This window comes from Rhinatrema bivittatum, chromosome 12, assembly GCF_901001135.1.
Source record: "Rhinatrema bivittatum chromosome 12, aRhiBiv1.1, whole genome shotgun sequence".
Taxonomy (NCBI): Eukaryota; Metazoa; Chordata; class Amphibia; order Gymnophiona; family Rhinatrematidae; genus Rhinatrema; species Rhinatrema bivittatum.
In genome coordinates, this window is record NC_042626.1 from 50,399,711 (window position 1) to 50,425,438 (window position 25,728).

A 25,728-nucleotide genomic window follows, 5' to 3' on the forward strand; every position below is an offset into this window, starting at 1 on the left:
CATTAATATTAGCAACAGGCTTTACATAAAACGGGTTAAACAGTAAGTGAACAATATGTTAACAATAACGTAAGTGACCTCACAGTATGAAATTATGAAAACATCAAACTATGATTTTGTTAGCTGTGTAAGTTTGTTGCATTGTTTCTGTAGGCATAATCTGGTGGTTGGAGCATTGCCCTGTGAGATGGGAGAGCACCTGAAGCTTAAGTTCAGAGCTGTCCTATGCCATGGACTATTTGTGACCTTGGGCAGCCCCTTTGGCTGCCCTGTGCTTCAGTTTACTCATCTGTAATTGGTGTTAATAGTAATATGGTTTTCCCTTGCATGTAGTTCAGGGGCCAGAGTCTGCCAGGTCATCCATCCTAGAAAGGGCTGCACATGTTTCTGGAATACCAAACACTCTGTGCAGTCTATTTTCATCTCTTTTGGGTGAAATTATTAGTAATGGAACAATTGTCAAGGCTTGGTGACCTATAATATTTTGGTTAGACTCTGCATTCATAGGTCATTGCTAACAACATTATTATTTTTTTTTAATTAAATGGTTTCTTTTTCTAGGCAAATTTTGAGAAAATAGAAAACGAACTGAAAGAGATAAACACCAACCAGGAAGCCCTAAAGAGGAACTTCCTGGAGCTAACAGAGTTAAAATTTATTCTGCGTAAAACTCAGCAATTCTTCGATGAGGTCAGAATATTGTTTTTTGTTTTAACCTTTAACCACAGAATGCATATTGGTTGGGGTGGGGGTCTTTTCAGTTACTTATTATACCTTGCTGTTTCTTTTTCTTTTTTTTCTTTTTTAAATCCCCAGTATTATTTTTCTGCTACTTTTTTTCATATTGGTGATACACAAAATCATTTTTCGTTTTGTTTCACACTTTTCTTTCATGGAGCATACAGCCATAAGTGCAGTTTATAATGCTGGGTATGTCTGTAGTTCCTGTGTCGGCATAAATTGTGATATTTTGAAAAATAAGTATTAAAAACAAATGATCACTTGTATATGGAAAAAAGACATTTTCAAGACACATGCATTTAGAAAAGGGGGCTTTTCTTGTCTTTATTCTATTGTATTTCACTCATCAATAAAATGATTGGACTAACAATGGTCCCATTAATTCTATTAATATCTTGATTTTACCAGTCAGCAACACTGTAGCTTTGGCGGATAAGAAAAACAGGGATGCTGTGCAAGTCTCAGGTTTTCTTTGCGATTTAAAAAAAAAAAAAAAAAAAAGTTGTGGTTTTTTTTTTTCTGTTCTGTCTCCGCACCTTCCTGTTGCTGTTTTGTGCTTCCAGCTCAAAGTGAACTAGCCCATGTTGGGGCTATGATACCTTGAACCTTCATTTGCATCTACCCAGTCTGCATTAATGCCCCCACCCTCTGCCTCATTCTAGTCCAGCTATTGCAGCAAGAATAGTCTGAAAGGCGTGTACCATGGTTTCCTCCAGAGCCTAACACAAGTGCACTCTTGAACCAGCCAAAAGATATTGCTATTGCAAGGAGGCTGGAAACTACAAATTCCCACCAGGTCCATTAATACAGCCTCCCATCCAGGCTCAGCTGACCCATGGAGCAAAGGTCAGGTTCAGGAATTGAACTTTGTTATCCCATAGGGCAGCAAACCAGTGGTCACAGTAGCAGTCCTCGGACAAGTGCTGCAAATCACAGCTCCCTTCAGAACACAGCTAAGGTGGACCATAAGCCTTAAATGAGGGCTGATTCTCCCTTCCTTTCCTCTGCAGCATCCCAAGCTGGCTTTGGGAGCAGAAGCCTGGCTCAGGAATCAAACCCGGATTTTTCAGTTGTCCATGTGCATTGAGAGACCAGGTCAGGCTGCTCCTGGTTAGTTTCAGTTTTAAAATTGCACAGATGGTTCCTGGGAACTGGAGCCAAATCTGCTGCCAATTTTATGGGAAGCTTTCCCATAAACCTTTCTGTAATTATTTTGGCCCAGCAGTTTCCTCCTATCTCAAATCGATCGTGCCCTAGTTAGGTCTATAGTACCATGGACCTTCCTTCATATATACCCAGGATTTTCCCTGTCCATCCTTTTTATTCCATACCTTTGAGATTTCCTTAATATTACTTCATACTGAATAAATATTATTCCCCTGACATGAAGGATGGAGTACTGGTAGAGATTTTATGACCATCTGAGTGGGACTTAGTCTGGCGTATGGAAGCTGATAACCTCGCACATGGCCAGTAGAATATCTTGTCAATGTTGTCTGGTTAACTTTACCCAAATATTCAGCCTCAATAACTTTGGGCTGGATATTTGATCTAAATATGTGGACAAAATGGTCCAGTTAACTTTGGGTCTGCTCTTCTGCTGATCAGAGTTACCAGGTAGCTTTGGCTAGCTAGTGCTGAATATCCATGCCGATTGGCCAAGGTTTAATCGTGCTGTGGTAACACTCTCTGCAAGATGCTTATTTTTGTCTTACTAAACGTTGTGCTACAGTCTGTTCAAACAGAATATAGCTGGTCACAGAATATAGCTGGTCACTGAGGGAGGTGAAATTTAAAACAGCAAGGTCTGTCCAACTAATTCCCAAAGTTAACCAGACAAAACTTTGCATATCAATACTGGTGGTGGTTATTCAGTCTCAGAAGATGCTTTCTAGCCAACCTCTGGCTGACAGAAAATCATCTTACTCTGTTGTGGGAATAAAAATAAATTGTGGGATGTGGGAATGTCTTTTAGGCAAGACTGCAGTCATACAGTTTTCAGTTTTGAGATCAGAACTAGCTGTTTTATGCCACACATGAGATTTTTCTTTTAATGTTACAGTAATTGCTTATTAAAGACATTTATTCTGCAAAATGAGTGTTTCTGTTGTGCATGTGCTTGTGTTTAGTTGATACAGTTTTTATGTATACAAGAACTAATCTTTAAAGGCTGGTCACTCACTGTATGATTAATTCATCTTCAGGTCTTAAGTGTCAGTGTGCAAGCTATTGACACTTCTGAGTGGGTCATTCTAGATGCAGCAGTAACTTGATAATCTGCTGTTTGACTTTTCTTATTTTATTTGTATTTTATTTTAGTTCATTTTTTATTAGTTGCTAAGGATGACATGATTTGGGAAGGGAATTGTGCAATGAGGCTAAAGATGGTGTGTGGGGATTTTTTTTTTTTTTTGGGCCCAACATTTTCTTCCTCTTTTCTGCTTCCAGCTCAGCTGGATCAAAGATTGGGATCTGGCACCATGAGCCTTCAATTGCAACTACTAAGAGATTTTCCCATATTCTATATTCCACACCCCAACTCATTTTATCCATTGCGGCAAAAGCCCTCTACTAGGAGCAAGAAGCAGCTCCTTCCAGAACCTGGCTGATAATGCCAAGCAGATGTACTGTGGATCCTTATCAGGATGATTAGGATTCGCCCCTTCCCACTAGCTTCCATGGGATCCCCAGTCCAGTCAACCCTAGGAATCAAACCCAGTTCCTATTGCCACTGAACTCAGGCCAGCCCCCAGGGCTGGATTTAGGCATAGGCAACACAAGCGCCAGATTCTGAAGGAGCCTAAACCCCTCCCATCCTGAATCCTCTGCCTATGGGCGCCATAATCTTAAATCCGGCCCTGAGGCTGGTGATCTTGATGAGGTGCTCAATTTGTTCCTTAATTAGGAATCAGAAATGTACAAGTTTTAAATCCTTGATCTACTGTTGCTGAAAACAGGCATTAGTGTTGTGGAGTACCACAGCAAATGTGAAACCTTCACAGTGCTCCATAAGTTCTCTATTAGCATTTGGGTAGGTGGATCCAGAACAAGTGGGTTAATCATCTCTACCAGCAGATAAGAGAAGGAGCAAAGCTGATGTCATGGTATATATATATTCTTGCACAAATCTCAGCCCTCTAGTGTTCTCTGTCTCCAGCAAATGGTGGACATGTATCTCTCTACTGGGGATTGCCTTAAACGTTTTTTATAGAAGGAGAAAAGAAGAAAAATTATTGCCCTGATCTTCTGTGGTGATACCTTATGGTCCCTCCCTCAGTTGAGTTTCTTAAGATAATTTCTTCAAATTCTCTCTCAGATGACTGCCTTGGTCTGATAGCTGTTTTTTTTTTTACTGGCGAAGACTTAACTGTAAAAAAAAAAAAAAAAAATAGCTGAAAGGTAAGTGGGTGCAGGAAGCCGAGCGTGGTGGTGAAGGTATATGCCCTCTCCCCCTGCAACTGGAGACCGAATCTGTATTCGGCAGGACAGGCTGAGCTCAAGTAAAGAGTATTACAAATTTAAAATAAAAAGAAGGGGAGTTAATTTTAGGGATTCCTTCCCCCTCTGGTCTCCATGCTCGGTGTGCTGATCTGATGTCAGTTCCCGTCTCGGGGGGAGTTTGGGGGACTTGGGAGCTTGGCGGGTTGAGCAGCCTTTCTGGGCTAAGCTCCGCTCTTAGACTTAGAATTATTTTCACTGTGTGGTAGACTGCGATGGCGTTTAAGCACTTTTTCTTGGTGCATAAGGCTACCCTCTTCAGGTACGTCGGCTTGTACTTGCATGCCCGGCTATGTGTCTAGTTGGGCGCCTAGCGGGGCGCTGAGTTGGCTGAATAACGATGCCTGCTTGGGCGCCCACTTGTGTGCGTAAGGGCGCCTAGGTGGACGTCCAGTAGTGCGCTTCAAGGTGTCTGGATGGATGCCCAAGTTGGGCATCTATCTGAATTGTATATTAAATGCCTAATTTATGGACACCTATTTTTTTTTTTTTAACAAGCGCCTATTGCGAGCACAGCTGGGTGCACACTTATCAGATACCTAATTTGTGCTGTTGAACTCTGGTGCCGATAGCAAAGAAGACTGAGTGCCTTACCCTTTGTGCTGCTTGTCATATTTGGGCATCTCAGTCTGGCGTTCTCTCTAACTTGTGTCAGCACTGTTTGGAGGCTCAAAGAGACTTGTCTCCATCTGATTTTGCTGAGCCCGATCCTTCCCAGCATGATGCATGAATGGAAAAGGACTTGTCAGAGGTTTCGCCTTGAATTGGGGCTCTTCTATCTGGTTCTTCATTGGGGGAAAGTAGTTCAGTAGGTGCAGGACTGATGCTCCCTAGTTTTGGCTTGGATTCTTCTGCCTTTTCTTGGGTGCAATTTTTCCAAAGGCTGCAGTTCTTTCTTCAGATGCAGTCATTGGCCCCTGTCAATCTTAACAATTCAGGATCGCAGGCTGTGGATTCCCACCTGCCTGGTGATGTGGGTAAACGTCGGAGTATGTCTAGACATGCTGCGGGTCACATCGATAGGGACCTGGATGGCACGAATGATGAAGCCGATCCTTACTCCCTAGAGGATGGGGAAATTCCTCCGGGGCTTGATCCGTATAGAACTATATTGTGTTTTTTTCATAGAGAGGAGTTACTGGCTCTTAATTTCCCAGACTCTGAAAATGCTGGGGGTACTGGTGGCTGATTCCATATCTGAGCCAAAGAACGATTCCATTTTGATTTCTTTGCGTAAAGCCTCATGTTTCTTCCCTATTATGGAGGCTATTCAAGAATTAATTGATCTTGAATGGGGTGCCCCAGATGAGAACTTTTATTTTATTAATTAATTAAACAGCTTTTATATACCGTTGTTAAGTAGGACCATCACAACGGTTTACATTTCAAACACTGTAACATAATATAATAAATATTAATAATCAGATAATAAATTACATCAAATAATTACTCAAAAACCAAATAAAATTATATAAAAATCTCTAAAAGCATAAAACATCATTAATATAAAATACACGGTAAATACTAAAATCCTAATTAGAAAAAAAACAACAAATAACTATTCTAAGAATCTCCTTTCACAGTGGTAAAAGCCTGTTTGTATAGCCAGATTTTCAAATCCTTTTTAAATTGCCTGAGGTCATGTTGAAGTCTGAGTTTCAAGGGCATGGCATTCCAGATTTTTGACCCCGCAAATGAGATTGCTCTCTCTTACCTGATTTAGATGTGCTGTTTTTACTGATGGTATCGGTAATAGGCCTTTATTTGCTGATCTTAGATTCCTATGGGGTGTGTGGAGGTAAATTGTTGTATGGAGCCTGTCTGAACGCTCGTCATATACTAATTTGTGAAGTGTACTGAGTATTTTATACTGTATTCAATTGAAAACCAATGTAGTTCCGCTAATATTGGTGTAATGGGATCCTTTTTTCTGCTACCGGTTAATACTCTTGCTGCTGCATTCTGTAAAATTTGTAGTGGTCTAATAGTACAAGATGGTAGGCCAAGTAGCAAAGAATTGCGGTAATCAGTACTTGCAAAAATTAGGGACTGTAAAATAGTTCTGAAATCATTTTTATTTAATAATGGTTTAAGTCGTTTTAATATCATTAAAGTAAGACAAGGTTATGGAAAATTAATTGCTATATGTTGTTTTAAATTCAGTTCACAATTGATAATGACTCCGAAGTCACGTACATTATTGGAAAGTTTAACTGTAAGACTATCATTGATTTTTTTTGGTGTTTGAACAGTATTCGAGGACTTTCTTTCTAGATAAATGAATTTGGTTTTATTAATGTTTATAATTAATTCCATTTACGTTCAAAGCTGTTTAATTATATCCAAATACATTGCTGCAAGTTTAAAAGTGTTCTCTATGGTGTCTGTTATCCGTAAAATTAGCTGGATATCCTCTGCATACAGGTAATGAATGATACCCAGCCCTGCTAAAAGATGGTATAAAGGCAGCATGTATATGTTAAAAAGCGGAGCCCTGGGGGACTCCTTTTCTTAACACAATTTTTTTGGAAATGGCATTATTGATTTGTACCTGGTAAAATCGATTCTTCAAATACGATTTAAATCATTGAAGGGTAATTTCACTAAGTCCTATTTCATCTAACCTTTGCATTAAAATATCATGATTTACTGTGTCGAATGTAGCCGAAAGGTCCAGTAATATTAATAAGTATTGCTGCCCATTATCAAAATCTCTGTTGTATCGGTTAATGATAGTAATAATGTTTCAGTACTAAAATGCTTTCTGAAACCGTGTTGTGATGGGTAAATTATGTTATTAGCTTCCAGATGATCTGTTAATTGTGTTTGAATTGTTTTTAGGGGGGATGAACTTTGGAAGGGCTGTACCCCCTGGATCCAGTTGCGAGAGAGCAGTTGCATTTTCCAAAAGTGGATGTGTTTGTGTGTGCCGTCACTAAGTGGACGACTATCCCCGTAGAAAGGGGAGCAGCATTGAAAGATGCTTAAGATAGAAGAATTGAGGTCATCCTTAAGCAGGCCTTCGAAGCGATGGCAATGAATTTACAATTAGCTTCTTGTTGCTCTCTGGTGGTTCGCTCTTGTTTTATTTCTCTCTCAGGAAGTCAGTGAATCTGGTGTGAATTCCAGAGCAGTGATGAAACCGGCAGCCACCTTTTTTGGTGGATGCAGGCTGCGACCTGGTCTGCACTTTGGCCAGAGAGGTGGCTTCCATAATTGTGTCCAGGCATCAGCTATGGCTCAGGAATTGGTCAGCGGATGCTATTTCAAAGTCTAATCTTATGAAATTGCCCTTTAAGAGTTCACTCTTGTTTGGGAGTGAGCTGGAAAAAATGGCCAATAAGTGGGGTAAGGCCCAGGTTCTTCAGTTACCAGAGGGTAAGAAGCAGGTGCCTCGCTCCTTTTGGCATGAGAGGTAATGCCAGGGGTTTTAGATGCTTTCGACCGTACAGAGGAGCAGTTTCCCAGAGGACTTGGCCTTTGGGTAGGTCTCAGTCCTTTTGACCCAGGCAGCCCAGAAGGGGCGCAGGCTCTGATAGTGGTGCCCCCCCCCGAGCCTCTCAATGAAGGTGTGCCGACCCACCCCCAGGAACAGGAGATAGGGGGTTGCCTTTCACTTTTTTTTATCAGAAGTGGGTCGAGATCACCTCAGACCAGAGGGTGCTGGAGAAGATAAGAGATGGTTATGCTCTGGAGTTTCTCAGTGGGACGTCTTCATGGTGTCTCCCTGCAACTCTCTGCAGAAGATGCAAGCAGTGGAGTGTACGTTGTCAAGACTCCTAAACCTACGGGCTGTGGTTCTGGTGCCCAGGTCTCAAGAAAATATGGGCCGATATTCCATTTATTTCGTTGTGCCCAAGAAGGAGGGCTCTTTTGACCCCATCCTAGATCTCAAGGGAGTCCACAGTCATTTGCAGGTGTTTCGTTCTTGCATGGAAACCTTATGCTCAGTGATGGCAGTACAGTTGAGGGAGTTAAGGACATCCTAAATTTGTCAGAGGTGTACCTTCATATTCCCATCCATCTGGAGCATCAGTAGTTTCTGCATTTTGCTGTTTTGGGGCAACATTATTAGTTTCGAGTGCTGTCTTTTGGGTTGGCCACTGCGTCCAGAAACTTTTTCCAAAGTTATGGTGGTGGTTGCAGCAGTATTGAGAGAGGATGGTTAGGCCAAGAGTCTGGAAGAGAGTCTTTGGGGCTCACAGAAGGTGATCTCCTAGCTTTAGGAACTAGGATGGGTGGTGAACTTGGCCAAGAGCAATCTACACCTATCCCAGACTCTGGAGTATCTCTGTGTTCGTTTTGACATGAAATAAGGCAAGATATTCCTGCTGGAGGGCCACATTCAGAAGCTGATGGCGCAGGTGCGAATATTGACAAACGATATTCCTGACAATGTGGCCTTATCTACAGGTGCTCTATTTGATGGTAGCCACCCTGGTGGTGGTTCCCTGGTCAAGGGCGCATATGCATCCTCTTCAGCACACATTGCTGGCTCATTGGAGTCCACAATCTCAAGACTATTCTGTATGGCTTCACCTGCCAGTGGAGATCAGCATACAGCTGCAATGGTGGTTGCAAGTGGACTATCTAAGGAAAGGGGTTTCCTTACAATTGCCGGACTGGCTAGTACTTACGATGGATGCGAGCCTCCTGTGTTGGGGGGCCCACTATCAAGAGTTGACTGTGCAAGTGCGCTGGAGTACAGAAGAGTCTCTCTGGAGCATCAATCAGCTGGAAGCCCGGGCTGTCTGGTTGGCTTGTTTACGATTCATCAACCAATTTGCAGGGTCACGTGGTCCAGATAATCTCAGACAGTGCACAGACAGTGGCTTACATCAGTCACATGGAGGAGCCAAGACTAGTAAGTGTTGCAGGAAATAGCCCAACTCATAGAATGGGTGGAAGTGCATCTTCAGGAGATCTCAGCCTCCCACATTGCATGAAAAGACAACATAAGAGCTGACTTTCTCAGCAGACAGAGTCTGGACCCAGGAGAATGGGAATTGTCAAACAAGGCATTCTAGCTCATAGTGGAACGCTGGAGCTTACCGTTTCTAGACCTGCTGGTGACATATTCTTCTTAAGTTACAGGAGAGATCCAAAGTCCTTGGACATCAATACCCTCATGCAGGAGTGGCCAGTGGGCAAGTTCCTGTATGCTCCCCCCCCCCACCCACCCGTGGCCCATGTTGGGCAGAATGATTCAGAAGATCGAGAGTCACATGGGGATGGTGCTTCTGGTGGCACCAGATTGGCCCAGGAGGCCATGTTATGCAGATTTGTGAAGGCTCCTGGGGGACCCTCCTATCTGATTTCCCGTTTCATAGGAATCTACTATGACAGAGGCCTGTTCTGTTCTTCTCGAAGATCCGACTTGATTTTGTCTTACGGTATGGCCTTTGAGAGGGCTCGGTTGCTGAAGAATGGATATTCCTCTGCGGTGATTGCCACCTTCTTAAGAGTGAAGAAGTTCTCCACTTCCATAGCCTATGTGCAGGTTTGGTGAGCATTTGAGGCTTGGTGTGTGGATCGAGGTATGCTCCCTCATTTGGATTTGGAATTTTTGCAGGATGGATTGCAAAAAGGTTTGGCCTTTAATTCATTGAAGGTTCAAGTGGCTGCTCTTGCCTGTTTCTGAGGTCAGGTGAATGGTGGACCTTTGTCGGCTCATCCAAATGTGGCTTGTTTCTTAAAAGGGGTGTAGTACCTTAGTCTTCCCATGCAGTTGCTAGTACCCTTGTGGAGTCTTAACCCGGTTTTGGATTTCTTGGCGGGTACCACTTTTTGACCGCTGTGCAGCCTTTCCTTGAGGTTACTCATGTTGAAAACAGTGTTTCTTGTGGCAATTTGTTCTGCGCGTAGAGTCTATGAACTGCAGATATTGTCTTGCTGAGAACTGTTTCTGTGAGTGATTTTGGGGGAGATACAGTTGCGTACTGTTCTGTCCTTTCTGCCAAAGGTGGTCTTGGATTTTAACTTGAATCAATCAATTTCCCTGTTGACTCTGGACAAGGGGAGAGATGTGGAGGAATATCGCCTGTTACAGTCCTTGGATGTCAAGAGGCATATTTGAGGTACTTAGAGATTTCTGAGCCTCTCCGGAAGACTGATAGGCTGTTTATACTCCATGGTGGGAGTAAAGAGGGTGTGCCAGCGTCGTGGGCTACAATAGCCTGCTGGATTAAGGAGGTAGTCCTGGCCACATATGGGGATGCTGAACAGCCGTTGCCTAGTCCGGGTTAGGGCAGTGTCATGGGCAGAGATTAGATTGCTGTCTCCCGTTGATTTGCCAAGCCGCGACGTGGCCCTCCTTACATACCTTTTCCAGGCATAATCACCTGGATGCGCAGGCCCAGGAGGATGTAGCCTTCGCACGTGCGGTATTGATCGGACCTCGGCAGCCCTTTGGTACATCCCACTTGTTCTGGATTCACCAATCCAAATGCTAAGAGAGGAGAAATTACTACTTACCTGATAATTTCTTTCTCTTTAATACGGATAGGTGGATCCAGGGACAGTTCTATAATAAGGCAGGGTGAGACAGCCGCTTCAGGGGGCAGAATTTTGAGGCAAAAAATGCCCTTCTCAAAATGCCACTTTGACATCCGCCTCACCCTGCCTGCTCCTGCTGCGGCTGCCGTCCCAGGCCGGTGGCGGCAGAAAAGAGGAGGGTTGCTGCTGTTGACTGCCGGCGGAGGCCAGGCCAGCGGCATGGAGGAGGGCCACTGCCAGTTGAAGGAAGGGGGCGGGGCAAGCGAGGTGTGGCGGGGCAAGGGACGCCATCTTGTTTCTCGCCTCAGGTGGCAGATTGCCTTGAGCCGCTCCTGGATGGATCCACCTTTCTGCCCTTAGTTGCCAGATGTTTGTGCTTTTTGTCCTCCTGGGTGGCTGCATGTTCCAGGGATTACTGGTAAGTGTCAATCCAGTCCCTTGACTAGTGTCTGAGCTCAGTGTTTCCTGTTAGCTGACTGCTCAAGTAGTTGTCTGTTGAATAATCGAGATTTTGTTAGTTTGTCCACAGTTGGCTTTTGCAAAGAATACTGGTGGGCAGATGTCAGTGCAGGGGTATATATATACCGTGATGTCAGCTTTGCTCTGTCTCTATCAGCTGGTAGAGGTGTATAACCCACTTGTTCTGGATCCACTTATCCATATTAAAGTAAAGGAAATTATCAGGTAAGTAGTAACTTACCCTTCTCCACAAAACAAGTATAGTATAGGCAGCAACAATAGTAGAATTCTTCCTCTTTCCCCTTTCCCCATATTTATCTAAAAATGTGGGTCTGTTCTCTTCTTGAATGGACCATCTCCTTAGAGGGAGAGGAAGGGCAGTTCTGTTTCCATGCATTTCCTGTAGCCTTTGAGTTGTATGTTTCAGGACCTGAGTGAGACACCACCTGTGATCACTAAATCAGAATATGTTGGTGGAATATACAGGAGTGTTGTAGACTTCTTTTAACACTTAAAAGATTTGCTTTATTTTTTTGTTCACCTGTGTCTGTATTTATGTGTTGTGTTCAGTTAGTCATAGTAATAAGTTAAGGAAGAGATAACGATATATTTTCTTTCTGATTCATTCGGGAAAGGAAGGAATATGATTGATCTACTGCAGTAGAGGGGAATGAAAATGTTCATAAACTCAGCTGTTTCTGCACTGAACCATGAATAAATGTATTAAGCAATGTCCTTTTCTCAGTCTTCTTTTTATAAAAGCTTATGATGGAGGGGTGAGAACAGGAGAGATTTCTTTGTCTTTTACCAAAATCAGCATATAATCATGTAAAGAAGACTGGAAAAGTAATAGTTAATGGCATGCAGCTTTCTTCTCATCTCCTTTTCTCCAACATCTCTGAATATGCCCCCCCCCCCTTTGCTCTTTCTGTCTCCTCCCTTGCTCTTCTGCATGCATAATTACTTCTGGATCTTTAAGGACAGATGAAGGAATTGCTCCTGAGCCCTTAATTTCTTTGTGAAATTTGGAAGCATTTGTTGTTGGAGGGGGCTTGTCGGTCATGTGCTTATATTCTTTTCTATAGCAGAATAGCCAAGAGCTGTATACTTGATGCTGTTTGTTCACGATAGAAATGCAAGATGTTTTACGGAAATATAGGGTAGGAACATGCATCTCTGACCCTGGTACTGCCACAAAACTGGCAAAAATTATATTTATGGCAAATAAAATTAGGTTTAATCAAAGGAGGTTCCAATTAAGTTAAGTAGAAGAATAGATTAAAGAGAAAAATTAAGTCATGGTCCTAAAGGGTACCCAACCTCTGCAATTTATAATTGAAAAAGACCATCCACACCAACTATTCAGCTTTAAAGTCCCTACCACTCCCTCAGATCAGAGATCCGTTGTGTTTATCCCATGCTTTCTTGTATTCAGACACTGACCTAGTCTCTACCACCTTAACTAGAAGGCAGATCCATGCTGCCACTACCCTTTCTATAAAGAAATGTTTCCTTAGATTTCCTATTATGTCTACCCCCTTTCACTCTCATCTCATGACCCCTCATTCTAATGTCTCTGGGAAAGCCATTCCAAAGTTATTATCTTCTGTCTATGAGATTAAGGCAAGGATGAATAACATGTTCTCCTGTGAAACTCAAGTTGACAAAATATAGGCTGCTAGTCTGTTTCAGAGAGAGACTTATTTATGGTCTATCTCAGTATGTTTGAAATATGAGACTTGAGCATTATTTTTTCCCAGATCAAAAACAAGCAAGTGATTCTATGGCCTCATAATCCTAGTGCAAGAAGGAGATGCTTGGCAGTAGGCCTGCAGACAAGCTACTCTCTCATATTTATAAACACATTTTTTGTCTGTTCCCCCATAACATTTACCTAATCCATAGTTCTCTTCAAGGGGATGGCTGTAGAAAATAAAAATGTTAGTGACCCCATTTTTAATTTGTGTTGAAAGTTTGTTCTACAAATTTACACACAAGGTTCCTATCCATGTAAATCACATGAAAGCAGGTAACAGACCAAACCCTGTGTTTGAATTCTGACCTAACACATTAAGCTAGCTGGCGTTAAAAATAAATACATAAAAAATAAATGACTGGACCAGTGTTCTTTTCTAGCGTAACCACTGTAAAGGTAACTTTCAAATTCATTTCTGTAGGTACAATGGTGCTTTACCTGCGGAATTGGGCATTTATAAAACTGCTCCCCCGATATGTGGGTACACACACACACACACACACCTTTTTACCTGCTTTTTTGCAGAGGCATTGTTGTGGGTAGGGTTTGGAATCTTCAAAATGTTCCCCCTAAAAAATCTGCACACAAATTAGTGGGAGAGTAGTTTTGGTGGGATAATTTCTGAAGGAAAGGATGTGCATAATCTCAGATTTTTACACATGTGAGTAGTTACAAAATGACCCCCTGTGTGGATAACTCATTCTTCTACCCCTGTATGTAATTTTGGGGGAGTATTATGGTAAAAGCCACAAAGCTTCTGCTATGGAAGTGAATTAAATCTTGAATGCATTGTGACCCTGCAAGCCTTTTCTTTGGCGTGGATCTTTTTTTTTTTTTCCTAAAGCATTTTCACTTCCCTTAAAATCTTGTTTTGTGGTGTTTATTAAGATGCATTTCCAATCTTTTGTTGCTTTCTTTTTCTTTGCACCGTGCCTTGCTGGTTTTTTCTTTTTTTTCTTTTGTTTTCTCTACATTAAAAATTAAGGTTTCCAATCCATTTTTAATCTTGGTCCAAATAACCAGATGTTAAGTATAATAAATTGTAAATAAAAAGACAGTTTGTTTAAAATGTTAAATTTGCAAGTACTGCTGCCCAAGGTGGCAGAAATCCATGGACCAGAGAACCATAGAGATGGTAAAATATAGGTGGCCACTGGTTTTTATTGTGCAATGCCCACCAAAGTTTAGAGATTTTGCAGCCAAATTCAGTCACCAGTGGGGATTTGCTTATTACATATATATCAGTATTTAAAAAAATGCACCCACCAACTGAATTTTTTTCCAGTCACGACAGATGAAGGAATCAGTTAATGATAAGAGTATTTTGAGAAAAAAAATTGATGGACTCAAAATGCAGTTGCCAATTCTTGCTGCTGGTTGCATTAACAATTAGCTAATGTTATTCACTTAACATGATTTAATTCCAGAGAAAATATTGACATATTGTTAATTGAACACAATCTTGGTAGTTAGTCTTTATGTTAAACAGTGGGGCAGATTTTAAAACCTGCGCGTGCGGCCTACATTTGTGCGCGCTACCCGGTGCGCACAAATGTACGCCCAATTTTATAACATGCGCATGTTATAAAATCCGGGGTTGGTGCGCGCAAGGGGTGCACCTTGCATGCGCCGAGCCCTAGGGGAGCCCCGATGGCTTTCCCCGTTCCCTCCGAGGCCGCTCTGTAATCGGAGTGGCCTTGGAGGGAACTTTCCTTCCCACCCCCCCCCCACCTACCTTTATTTTGTTATTTATGCCTGCCGGCCAGCTGCCAGCACACAATCCCCTGGCACGGCCACTGTGCCGGAGGCCCCATCCCCTCCCCGCTCCTTTCACAAAGCCCCGGGACATATGCACGCCCTGGGGCTTGCGCACGTCTCCAGGCCTATGCAAAATAGGCTTGGCGCGCGCAGGAGCGGTTACACGCGTAAATCCTGAGGATTTACGCTCATAACCCTTTTAAAATCCGCCCCAGTATGTTGTAAATTTGTAAACTGCCTTGACTTTTGGTGTGTGTGGTTAACATAATTTTTTAATAAAATAAATTTTACTGAAAAAAAATTAATGCAGCCAGCAGCAAGAATTGATGACTGCATTTTGAGCCCACCAAAAAATCTAGTGTGAGAACTGTTGACACATGACCACCCACTCTTCAGAAAAGCCTTCAATGGACAGCATGTGGAATATAGATTATGACCTTTTTACATTGCCAGCAGCCTTAATTTTAATATTTGCTGGAAGACCGTTAACTTCTTTTGCCACCTTGGCATTTGTCCCTTGATTTCCTGATTTTGTGTTTGGCAAATCTGTTTTACTAGATGTTATTTTGAGAGTAATACATACATTGGTTGTAAAGAATGCCGTTCAAGTGGGCACTGTTATAGTTAAGCAATAAGACATGATAGAACTTCACATTAATGGAGATTATTGCACACCTCAAGTGACGTTGATAGTCTTGTGACTTTATCTGCCAGAAAAGTCACAGAATTGGTTAAGTTGACCAGAGGTCCATCAAGTCCAACCTTTTTTTGACCATCTACATGGTAATCTAGAGGCAGCCAAAAATTGAGGCCCATCTCTGCATCCATAATCTGTTTAGTAGCACAATGAAAAAATTCTTCCTGACCTCCCAAATATAACAATTAGCTTAAGGCGGTAGGTCAGAACTTGGCCCTCAAATCTAGCTACATCATCGGACCCACTGATTTCAATACATGTCCAGTTTTTTGTTGAGAGTATTTAGCTGGTTTGCCCAATTGTCTTCACTAGAAAAACTTTCCATAATTTCTATTTCACTTTAATGTTAGAGGATACCTCCTTGAATGTTTTTTACATCTGTGAGATCTCTGTAGAGATCCTTTGATGTATTTGTGCAGTGTAATTAAATGCCCTTCAGTGTATGTTTGTATATATACACACACAATTTTGTAAAAGGCCATTTTCACAGGTGAAGCACTACTTTACTCACTGAAAGGGCTTTGAAAAAGCCACAATACAATTACGGGATTCATCCTCAAGAAAGATATCCGAACATTAGACAAAATACAATAAATTGCCACTACGCTATTATACTAGTCGTTAAGCCCGTAACAACGGACTACATTAACATTTTTTTTCCAGTCCATTTCCTTACCCCTCATTCTCCCCTCCCTCCCCTCATTCTCCCTGAGAATGAGGGGAGGGGGGAGGGAGACCCTCTAGTCTTCCTCCCCCCCCCCCCTCCCTCAGTCACTCCCCCTCCGGATGGCGCAGACGGAAGATCTCTGGGGGAGGTCCCTCCCTCCCTCGCGTGCGCAGCTGCCACCGCTACTGTTCGTCACTGCCGCCGCTACTGCTCCTTGCCGCACCATTTTTGTTACTGGCAAGTTCTGACCGACGTGCTGTCCGCGCATGCACGGTAGAGTTGCTCTCTACTGCGCATTTGCGGCACGTCGGTCAAGCTTCATTTATCTAGTAGATATATATTTTTTAAGAAAATTAATCTCTAGTTTGAATAGCTTTCATGTCCCCAGATATCTTTCTTGAGGATGAATCCCGTAGTTATATTGTGGCTTTTTCAAAATTGGCCTTTTACAAAATTGCCTGCCTAGTCCACATGTAGGTTCTGTGTGCTTCTACCCGCAGTGAGCAGAGGATTTTTCACATTTTCAAAAGTGTGCACATATTCTCCCTCAATAAAAGCTCTGTACACACACATGAGCAGGTGTAAATTTGTGTGGGTAGTTTGTTGGGACAGTTCTCAAAAAGGAAATAATGCACATATTTTCTCTTCGAAAATGGGTGTAAAATTTGCTGCTAAATGACTTAAAATTTATGCGGGCTGTTATAAAATTACCCCCATAAAGTGGAAGAATGGCATCTTTGTTTCTTGCTTGCATCACCCCTCTTCTCCCTCACCATAACCCTAGCTCTTTTTTTTCTGATTAACGGAATTGCCCTATTGAATATATATATTGCACCTGAATTGTGCCTCAAATGCATTACCCTAGGTGTGGCTACAGGAATACTTTTCTGCCTGTTTCTTTTTGGGGTGGCTTAGCTCACACTGTAAAATTAGTTTATCATATGGAGGATTTACAGTGTGACATTGTCACCTGCAGAAATGGTAACATTGCTGCTTCCCGATATAAATAATTAATAATAGTGATTGAAACCCTAAACAATTGTACCATTAATGCACAGTAAAGTTATGTCTTATTGCTGTTATGAAATGGCTAAAATGGAAAGAACAGATCTTAAACGCGACTTAAGCATTGACTCTAAAGGGGGGTGGGGGGCAACTTGAGTCATGAGCTGCAAATGGGTCTGGTTTTCTGAATATTCATGAGGCATATTTGCTTTAATTTAATTGACTAGAAATAAGTTTTAACAAGCAAGTTCTATTAACATATTCATAGCCTGCCATGCCAGGTCAGTAACAAAAAGCCTGCAGTTCAGTTTACGATCTCAGATTTATACCACATTTCTGTCTATTCTCCGTCATGCTTATCTATCCCAATGTCCTCTGTTGGAAGGATGGTAGCTATACTCCTAATTTAATTTAAAAAATAGTATCCCTGTTTAATATGTGTGCAAGGATTATATCTAACCATATGAAAGCAGATAAATTTGACTAAACCCTCTATCAACTTTTTGAATTCTCTGTCAGTAAGCAAGGCTGAATTAGTCATTACATGGCATTTGACATCATCCGGTGGCACCAAACAGCCCTCTATCTCTTAGCTCGTAGAGCTTTTGTGGGAATTCCTGCTCGGGCATTGCCTCGTGAGTCACCCTTGGTCTTCGTTCGTCTGAGTACCAGCATGGATGTGTACCTCAATCTTTTTGTTTTTTCTGTGAAAATTTTCATAACTTTTGTCATTAAAGTGCCTCGCTACTACAGCAGCCCCAGACAGCATTTTTCAATACTACCCTTCATAGGTTACAAGGGGAATATAGCCACTAGATAAACGTGTTCTGATGAAAGATGGTTATTTACACCCACAAGGGGGAATCCCATCCTCTCCACAGCTTCAACCCTAAAGTGAGTCCAGCCCATTTCGAAAGGGTCACCTTTAGTGTAGATTGTGGAGCATGGTAACTTTGTTCCTTTTTTCCCGAGACCTTTTCCCCCGAAGGGGACCAAGGTCTCTCTCATGATCTCCATCTGCCTCAGATGGGAATGTGGGAAAGAAACTAGACCTTGTAACCTATGTGCCCATACTGGGCTCTAGAGGAAATCCATCTTGGACACGCTTATTTTTATTTAAAATTTTTTTTTTTTTATTTAAAATTTTTTATATACCGACGTTCATCAGGGATATCACATCGGTTTACAGTGTAACTGAAATTGGCGCCTGGGAAGGCGTTTTACATCGAACAGATATAACGAAGTTACATATAAACAAATGAGGATGCGATTTACATCAAACAGATATAACGAGTTAACATATGAACAAATGAGGGGGGGAGATAAGGGCGGGAGATAATCAAACAAAACGTTATGAGCAAAATTTACAAAAATTTACAAATATATATAGAGTAGTATATATATATATATATATATATATATAGTATATATAGAGTAGTATATATAGACCTGGATACTACGCTTGTAGTATCCAGGTCCCTAATCTTATAAAATGTAGCCTGACAAAGGAGCCTGAAGACATCTGTGCTAATGGCGCTGAGAGTGGTGCTTGCATCAATGACTCCAAGTCAACAGCACTGAGAGTGCTTACATCAATGGCACTATAAATGTCACATCTTTGACAGGGCTCGAAGGTGAAGAGTGGAAAGTGTCGTGCCTCCTCAACAGTGCTGTAAGTTGGCGGCACCACGGATGGCCTTAAGCCAAAGAGTACCGAGAGAGTCTGCTGCGTCTATGGAGCTCCATGCAAAATATATATATACAAGCCGTTAAGCCCGTTAAAACGGGCTACATCCCTCTGTCTCTCACCTCCCCCTCTTTCTCTCTCCCCTCACTCTTCACCACCCCCTCCCTCACCCACTCCTCCCCACCCTCCCTCTCCTATCACTCAGTCCCTCCCTCCCACTCAGTCTCACTCACTCCCTCCCCCCTCTCTCCCTCCCTCTCACTCACTCAGTCCCACTCACTCTCTCAGTCCCCACTCCCTCCGTCCTCTCCCTCAGTCCCACTCCCTCCCTCAGTCCCTCCCCCTCACTCAATCCCTCCCTCCCACTCAGTCACTCCCTCCCCCCTCCCTCTCACTCACTCAGTCCCACTCACTCTTCCTCAGTCCCACTCCCTCCCTCTCTCTCCCAGTCCCACTCCCTCCCTCAGTCCCCCCCTCTCCCTCTCACTCAGTCCCACTCCCTCCCCCTCACTCAATCCCTCCCCCTCACTCAATCCCTCCCTCTCACTCAGTCACTCCCTCCCACTCTCTCTCTCCGTCCCTCCCTCCCACTCAGTCCGTCCCTCCCTCTCTCTCTCTTCTCCCTCCCTCGCTACCGCCTGCTACCGCCGTCGCCGCCCGCTACCGCCGTCGCCACCGCCGCCGCTCGCTACCGCCGTCGCCCGCTACCGCCGTCGCCGCCCGCTGCCGGTACCGCCGCTGCTGCCACTGGACGCCGCCATTTTTTTTTCTTTCTGAAGCTGCCTCAGAGCGACGTGCTCGCCCGCACATGCGCGGTAGAGCTGGTCTCTACTGCGCATTTGCGGGCCGTCGGTCACAGGCCATTTATAAGGTAGATTTATGTGCATTTTGGATGCGCTAGACCAGCACCTGATGCAAACTTCTGGATGCACAGTAGACACAGAAACGATAGAAATGATGGCAGAAAAGGACTAAATGGTCCATCCAGTCTGCCCAGCAAGCTTATGGTAGTATCTGCTGTGCCGTGCAGGTTACCCCCATATTTATCAGTTTCCCAGACTAAAAGTCAGGGCCCTTGTTTGGTTGCTGTTTGAATCCAATTCCCCATTACTCTTACCATTGAAGGAGAGAGAGCAATGATGGAGTTGCATCAAACGTATCAGGTTTATTGGTTAAGGGTAGTAACAGCTGTGTCAGCAAGTTACCCCATGCTTATTTGTTTCCCCAGACCGTAAAAGTCAGTATCCTTGTTGGTTGCTGTCTGAATCCAATTCCCTTTTCCTCTTTTTTCCCCTGCTGTTGAAGAGGGAGAGCAGTGATGGAGTTGCATCAACAGTATGAAGGCTTATTGGTTAAGGGTAGTAACTGCTACACCAGCAAGTTACCCCTATGCACTCTTTTCTTCATTTCCATCCTCTAGCCTTTAGGGATCCACAGTATTTATCCCATGCCCCTATGAATTTTTACTGGTTTTGTCTTTACCACCTCCTCTAGAAGGGCATTCCAGGCATCCACCATCCTTTCTGTGAAGAAATATTTCTGATGACGGTTCTGAGTCCTCCCTGGAGTTTCATTTTGTGACCCCTAGTTTTACTGATTTCTTTCCAACGGAAAATGTTTGTCGATTGTGCATCATTAAAATCTTTCATGTATCTGAAGGTCTGTATCATATCTCCCCTGCACCTCCTCTCTTCCAGGGTATACATATTTAGGTCCTTCAACCTCTCCTCATAAGTCATTTGATGGAGCTGCCCACCATTTTGGTCGCCCTTCTCTGGACTGTCTCCATCCTGTCTCTATCCTGTCTCTGTCCCTTTTGAGATACGAGCTCCAGAACTGAACACAATACTCCAGGTGAAGCCTGGTTGTTCCTCTCTATGCAGCCCCTCATTCTTCTGGCTTTAGCTCTTACCTTGTCACATTGCCTTACTGTCTTCAGATCGCTAGACACTATCACCCCAAGGTTCCTCTCTTGGCCTGTACATGACAGCCTTTCACCCCCCATCACAAACAGCTGTCTTGGATTACTGCACCCCAGATGAATGACTCTAGACTTCTTGGCATTGAATCTCAGCTGCCATATCTTCGACCACTGTTCAAGCTTCCTTAAATCATGTCTCATTCTCTCTACTCTTTTCTGTGTGTCCACCTTGTTGCAGATCTTAGTATGATCTGCAAACAGACAAACTTTATCTTCTGTCCCTTCCACAATGTCTCTCAAAGATATTGAACAGAACCAGTCACAACACTGATCCTTGTGGCTCTCTACTTAACACTGGTTTCTTAAGAGTAGGTTCCATTTACCATTACACGCTATCTTCTATCCATCAACCAGTTTGTGATTCATGCCACCACCTTGGTGCCCATTCCCAATCTTCTCGTTTTATTCACAAGCCTCCTATGTGGGACCGTATCAAAAGCTTTGCTGAAATCTAAGTAGATCATTTTGAGCGCTTTTCCTTGATCCAATTCTTTAGTCACCCAATCAAAAAAAATCAATCAGATTTGTCTGACAGAACTTTTCCCTGGTCAATCCATGCTGCCTCAGGTTCAGCAATCCTGACTGCAAATAGTTCATTATCCTTTCCTTCAGCAGAATCTCCATTAATTTTCCCACCACTGAGGTGAGGCTTACTGGCTATAGTTTCCAGCCTCCTCTGTGCTACCACTCTTTTGAAGCGAGACCACCACCGCTCTTCTCCAATCACATGGCACCACTCCCACTTAGGCTTCTATTTGTCTCTTATGATCCGAACAGGCTGGGAGGAGCAGTAGCCAAACATACATTATCCATCTGGCTAGCAGGCTGCATCATGCACTGCTATACGCTAGCAGGCTTACAAATTACGGATACCGTTAAGACTCAAAGTAGAACCATATCTTATCAGTGGCTTATCTGCGAGCCATGCTTCTCAAAGTCATCTGCAAAGCTGCAACTTAGTCATCATTACACACCTTTGCGTCCCATTAATGTCTAGACAAACTATGACAGAGTGACTGTAAATTTGGGCAAGCAGTTTTGTTTAGCTGTTCACCCTGTAGTTCACTTTCCATTGTGGAGTCTGGGTTGCTTATTTCATTAAACGCTCAGCTGCAAGCTTAGCTTAGCTTGGGACTCCCCACATGTAATGGCTAATTCAGCCCTGCTTATCGTAAATGTTTTCCATAGGTAACAGGATGAATTAGCCATACTAAATACCCACCCACTTCTCTGGAGAGTCTACTTCTTAGCTAGACTAGGCTCTGAAATCAACTGAAGGGACTCATGAGGCAGTGCCCAAGTGGGAATTCCCACACATGCTCAGTAGAGCAAAAGCTCTATGAGCTGAGAGAATGGTCTGGATGATGTCACCCATATGTAATAGCTAATTCATCCTCTTATCTATGGAAATGCTGTTTTCAATAAGCAAACTTGCTTTTTGTCATGATGTATTAAATTAACTGGAGTGAAATGTTCTTTCTTATGTTTCCTAAAATAACCATTTTATGTATAACTCAGTCTCCTACTCCATATATATTTTTGTTGGAATTATTGTGGTAAAATCAAATATCTGCAGTAGAAGCAGATTTAAGTTATGAATATATACCCCTTGGGATCCTGCCAGGTACTGGTAACCTGGCTTGGTCACTGTTGGAAACAGGATACTGGGCTTAATGGACCTTTGGTCTGACCCAATATGGCAAGTCTTATGTTCTTATGTTATGACTTGCAAGCCTTTATTAGGAGTGCATCCTGTTTTCCAAAGCAATTTTACTTCCTTGCATGCCACTGACCTGACGAAGGGAACATTGCGCTTGAAAGCTAGTCTGAGACATATGGAGTGAGTCCAATAAAAAGATCTCACAACTTGTTTGTTCACCCTTATTTCTACATATTCAAGTGGACTAACACAATAACCAGAATACCTTTTTAATTTTAATTGAGAAAGGTGACTATTTTTGCTTTCAGAAAAAAATTAGATTACAAATCAAATTTGTTTGAACTTAATTTTTTAAGGACCTTACTGTTGAGTGAATAGTAAAATAGTATTGGGCATGTCATTGTGATCATGATTACCTAGTCAGATTATTTTATAGATGCCTGGTGCCTTAAAGCCATTTCATAAATATTTTTTGAGCATTGTTTTAACCCTTATGCTTGAAAAAGCCAAAGTTATGTTCCCTGAGATTTTGTGTAAAATTATCACATTCACAATTTTTTGGGGTAATATTTCATTGTGTTAGAATATGAAGAAGTTGCACTCTGTTGTGCACATTTAACTGATACAGAAATCATGTGCTGTTGTACGTATGAGATTTTTACAGTCAACTAGATTTGCAGCTACCTCTATTCTTATTTGCACTGTTATTGGGTTCCGAGTACATGTTCTTCATTTTGCAAAATGTTCACACTTCAGCAGTGCATGCACACACAAAATGTCATCCTGCCCTACTTTTATTTATTTTCAATACAAAACCTCCCCATTTAAATACAGGCACTTCAGTTTCATAGAAATATAGAATATTGGCAGATAAGGACCTTGAGGCCTAGTCAGCGTGCCCTTGGAATGACATTAAGTGATTCCTGAGACTCCGGTTGATCTCTGGGTTTACCCTTACTATTTCACAACTAGAGATCCACTGTGCTTATCCCATACTTTCTTGAATTCTGTTATTGTTTTTGTTGTCTCCTCCACCTCCCCTGGGAGGCCATTCCATGCATTCACCAGCCTTTCCTTGAAGAAATATTTTCTGATGTTACTCCTGAGTCTACTTCTTTGGAGCCTCATACATGACCGCTTCTTCTATAGCAGGGATGAACACACTTTTTGAGCCCTTCCATCCATACAATTTGTTGTGCCCTTCACCCACCAAAGTTGGGTTACATTGTGTTAGAATACACACATTACTTAAACTGATTAAACTTGACATTGCCCCTTTCGTTTCTAATTTCATTAATTTGTTGCTACAACATGGTGTCGATCCTGACCTACTAAAACAGGCTTCGGTCTGGCCCATATTAAAAAAAACTGTCAGCGGATCCTACTTTTATCTCCAATTACTGCCCAATCTCTTCTCTACCTTTCATGGCCAAAGGCATAGAAACTGCAGTTCTCTCCATCAATTCTGCAACTTTATTGACTCCAGTAATATCCTTAACCAATATCGATTTGCATTTAGGAAACATCACAGCATTGAATTATTGCTGCTTTCCAGCTTTGACACACGGTGAGACGAGGTTTCGATTGGGGTTCAGCCTTCCTTCTATGTCTCCTTGTCATCTCCTCTGCATTTAACATAGTAAACCATCCCATCTTACTTTCCAGATTGCAATCAATTGGTATAACTGGTTCTGTTCTGTCCTGGTTCTCCTTATACTTCAGTAACAGGACCCAACAAGACCATACTGACTGGTTTACGTCCTCCGTGACGTCACTGAGTTCTGGGGTACCCCAAGGGTCTGCTCTCTCTGCTGTCTTATTTATTGTCTACCTAACACCATTATGCCGCACCCTTGCTGGACTTGGAGTTCATTATAAGATCTATGCTGATGAAATCCAATTCTTTTTTTCCTCTGAAAGAAAGATGGGCCCTTACAGAATCATTTCTTACCCACTGTCTTGCAACCATCAAAAATGGTTTCACAGCAATAAATTAGCTTTCAGCATTTCTAAAACAGAAATCATTGTTTTATCAAGTTTACCTGTTAAAACACACCCAGCAACTTCTCATTCGATACTCATTCCATCACGATTTCCCAAACTGTATGCAATTTAGGAGTCAAAATTGATCTCTCTCTCTCTCGGCAACCGTATAAGAACCATTTCCAACTCATCCGTCCACAAACTGTGTCTACTCCATCACCTCAAGCCCCTTCTTAAACATTCTGATTTCAGGTCTGTCCTCCTTTCTTTATTATTCTCCGGGATAGACTACTGTAACTCTCTCCTAACAGGTCTGCCATTATAAGTGACCCATCCTCTTCAGATCATACAAAACTCGGCAGCAAGACTTCTAACTAACATTCTCTTTCACGAACATATCACTCCTGTCCTCAGATCACTACACTGGCTCTCAATCTCATTCTGTATACAATACAAGCTCGCCATGATCATACATTCCACCATTTACAATTTACACTCCTCATAGGACGTCTTGATAACTAAAAATCCACTCTCCCACCTGATCCCTCACGTCAGCAAATCTAATGCTATTATATGTCCCATCTCCAAAGCTTACTCACCTTGATGAAACCAGAGAACATGCTTTCTTCCCTGCAGGTCCTGTCCTATGGAACAGCCTATCAAAGGAAATAAGATGCCTCCAGGAGAGAACATTCTTTAAAAAAGCCCTAAAAATGTTCCTCTTCAAGAAAGCATTCCCAAACCTAAGTGATAATATATCTCACCCTATGTATCCCTCCTCACAGAGTTCTGTTTAGCCAACTGGTGGCCACTCTATTTGCTCCTTATCTCGATAGTCAACTCCCATGCTTCTATATGTTGCTCCTCCATATTGAAGAAGTATATAATATGCTGTTCTATCTTATCTGCTTGATTTAATATTGTAGCCCTCTCCCTATGAGTCCAAGCATCCGTTTGGTCACTGCCTTATCACACTGTTTTGCCATCTTAAGATCCTCAGACATAATCATCCCAAGGCACATCAGTATCTTGCCTTTCCATCTAGTTGACCCCCCTCCCCCAGTCATTTACTGTGCTGTTCTGTATCCCAAATGCAGAATTCTGCACTTGTTTGCATTGAATCTTAACTGCCATCAGCAACCTTGATGATGTTTCATTCTGTCTACCCCCCTTAGGGTATCTGTTTTATTGCAAATGTTAGTGTCATTTGCATAAAGACTAGGTTTAGCTTCTAACCACTTTGCAATGTTACTCTCACATTTTTTATTTATTTATCAATTAATATAAACAAGTAGGACAAAACCTCCTGAAGAAATACATCTTTCCAGAAATATCAGTTAC

At 42.5% G+C, this 25,728-nt stretch overlaps 1 protein-coding gene across 4 annotated transcripts in view; it reads left to right on the forward strand.

Moving 5' to 3' along the window:
* Nucleotides 1-25,728, forward strand: part of ATP6V0A1 (ATPase H+ transporting V0 subunit a1) — a 138,276-nt gene that overhangs the window by 24,102 nt on the left and 88,446 nt on the right. For all 4 annotated transcript variants that reach the window (XM_029572451.1, XM_029572454.1, XM_029572453.1 and 1 more), the window contains one exon: nucleotides 562-690. In XM_029572451.1, coding sequence (XP_029428311.1) covers nucleotides 562-690 — 129 coding nt within the window. The remainder of the gene's footprint in view (nucleotides 1-561; nucleotides 691-25,728) is intronic.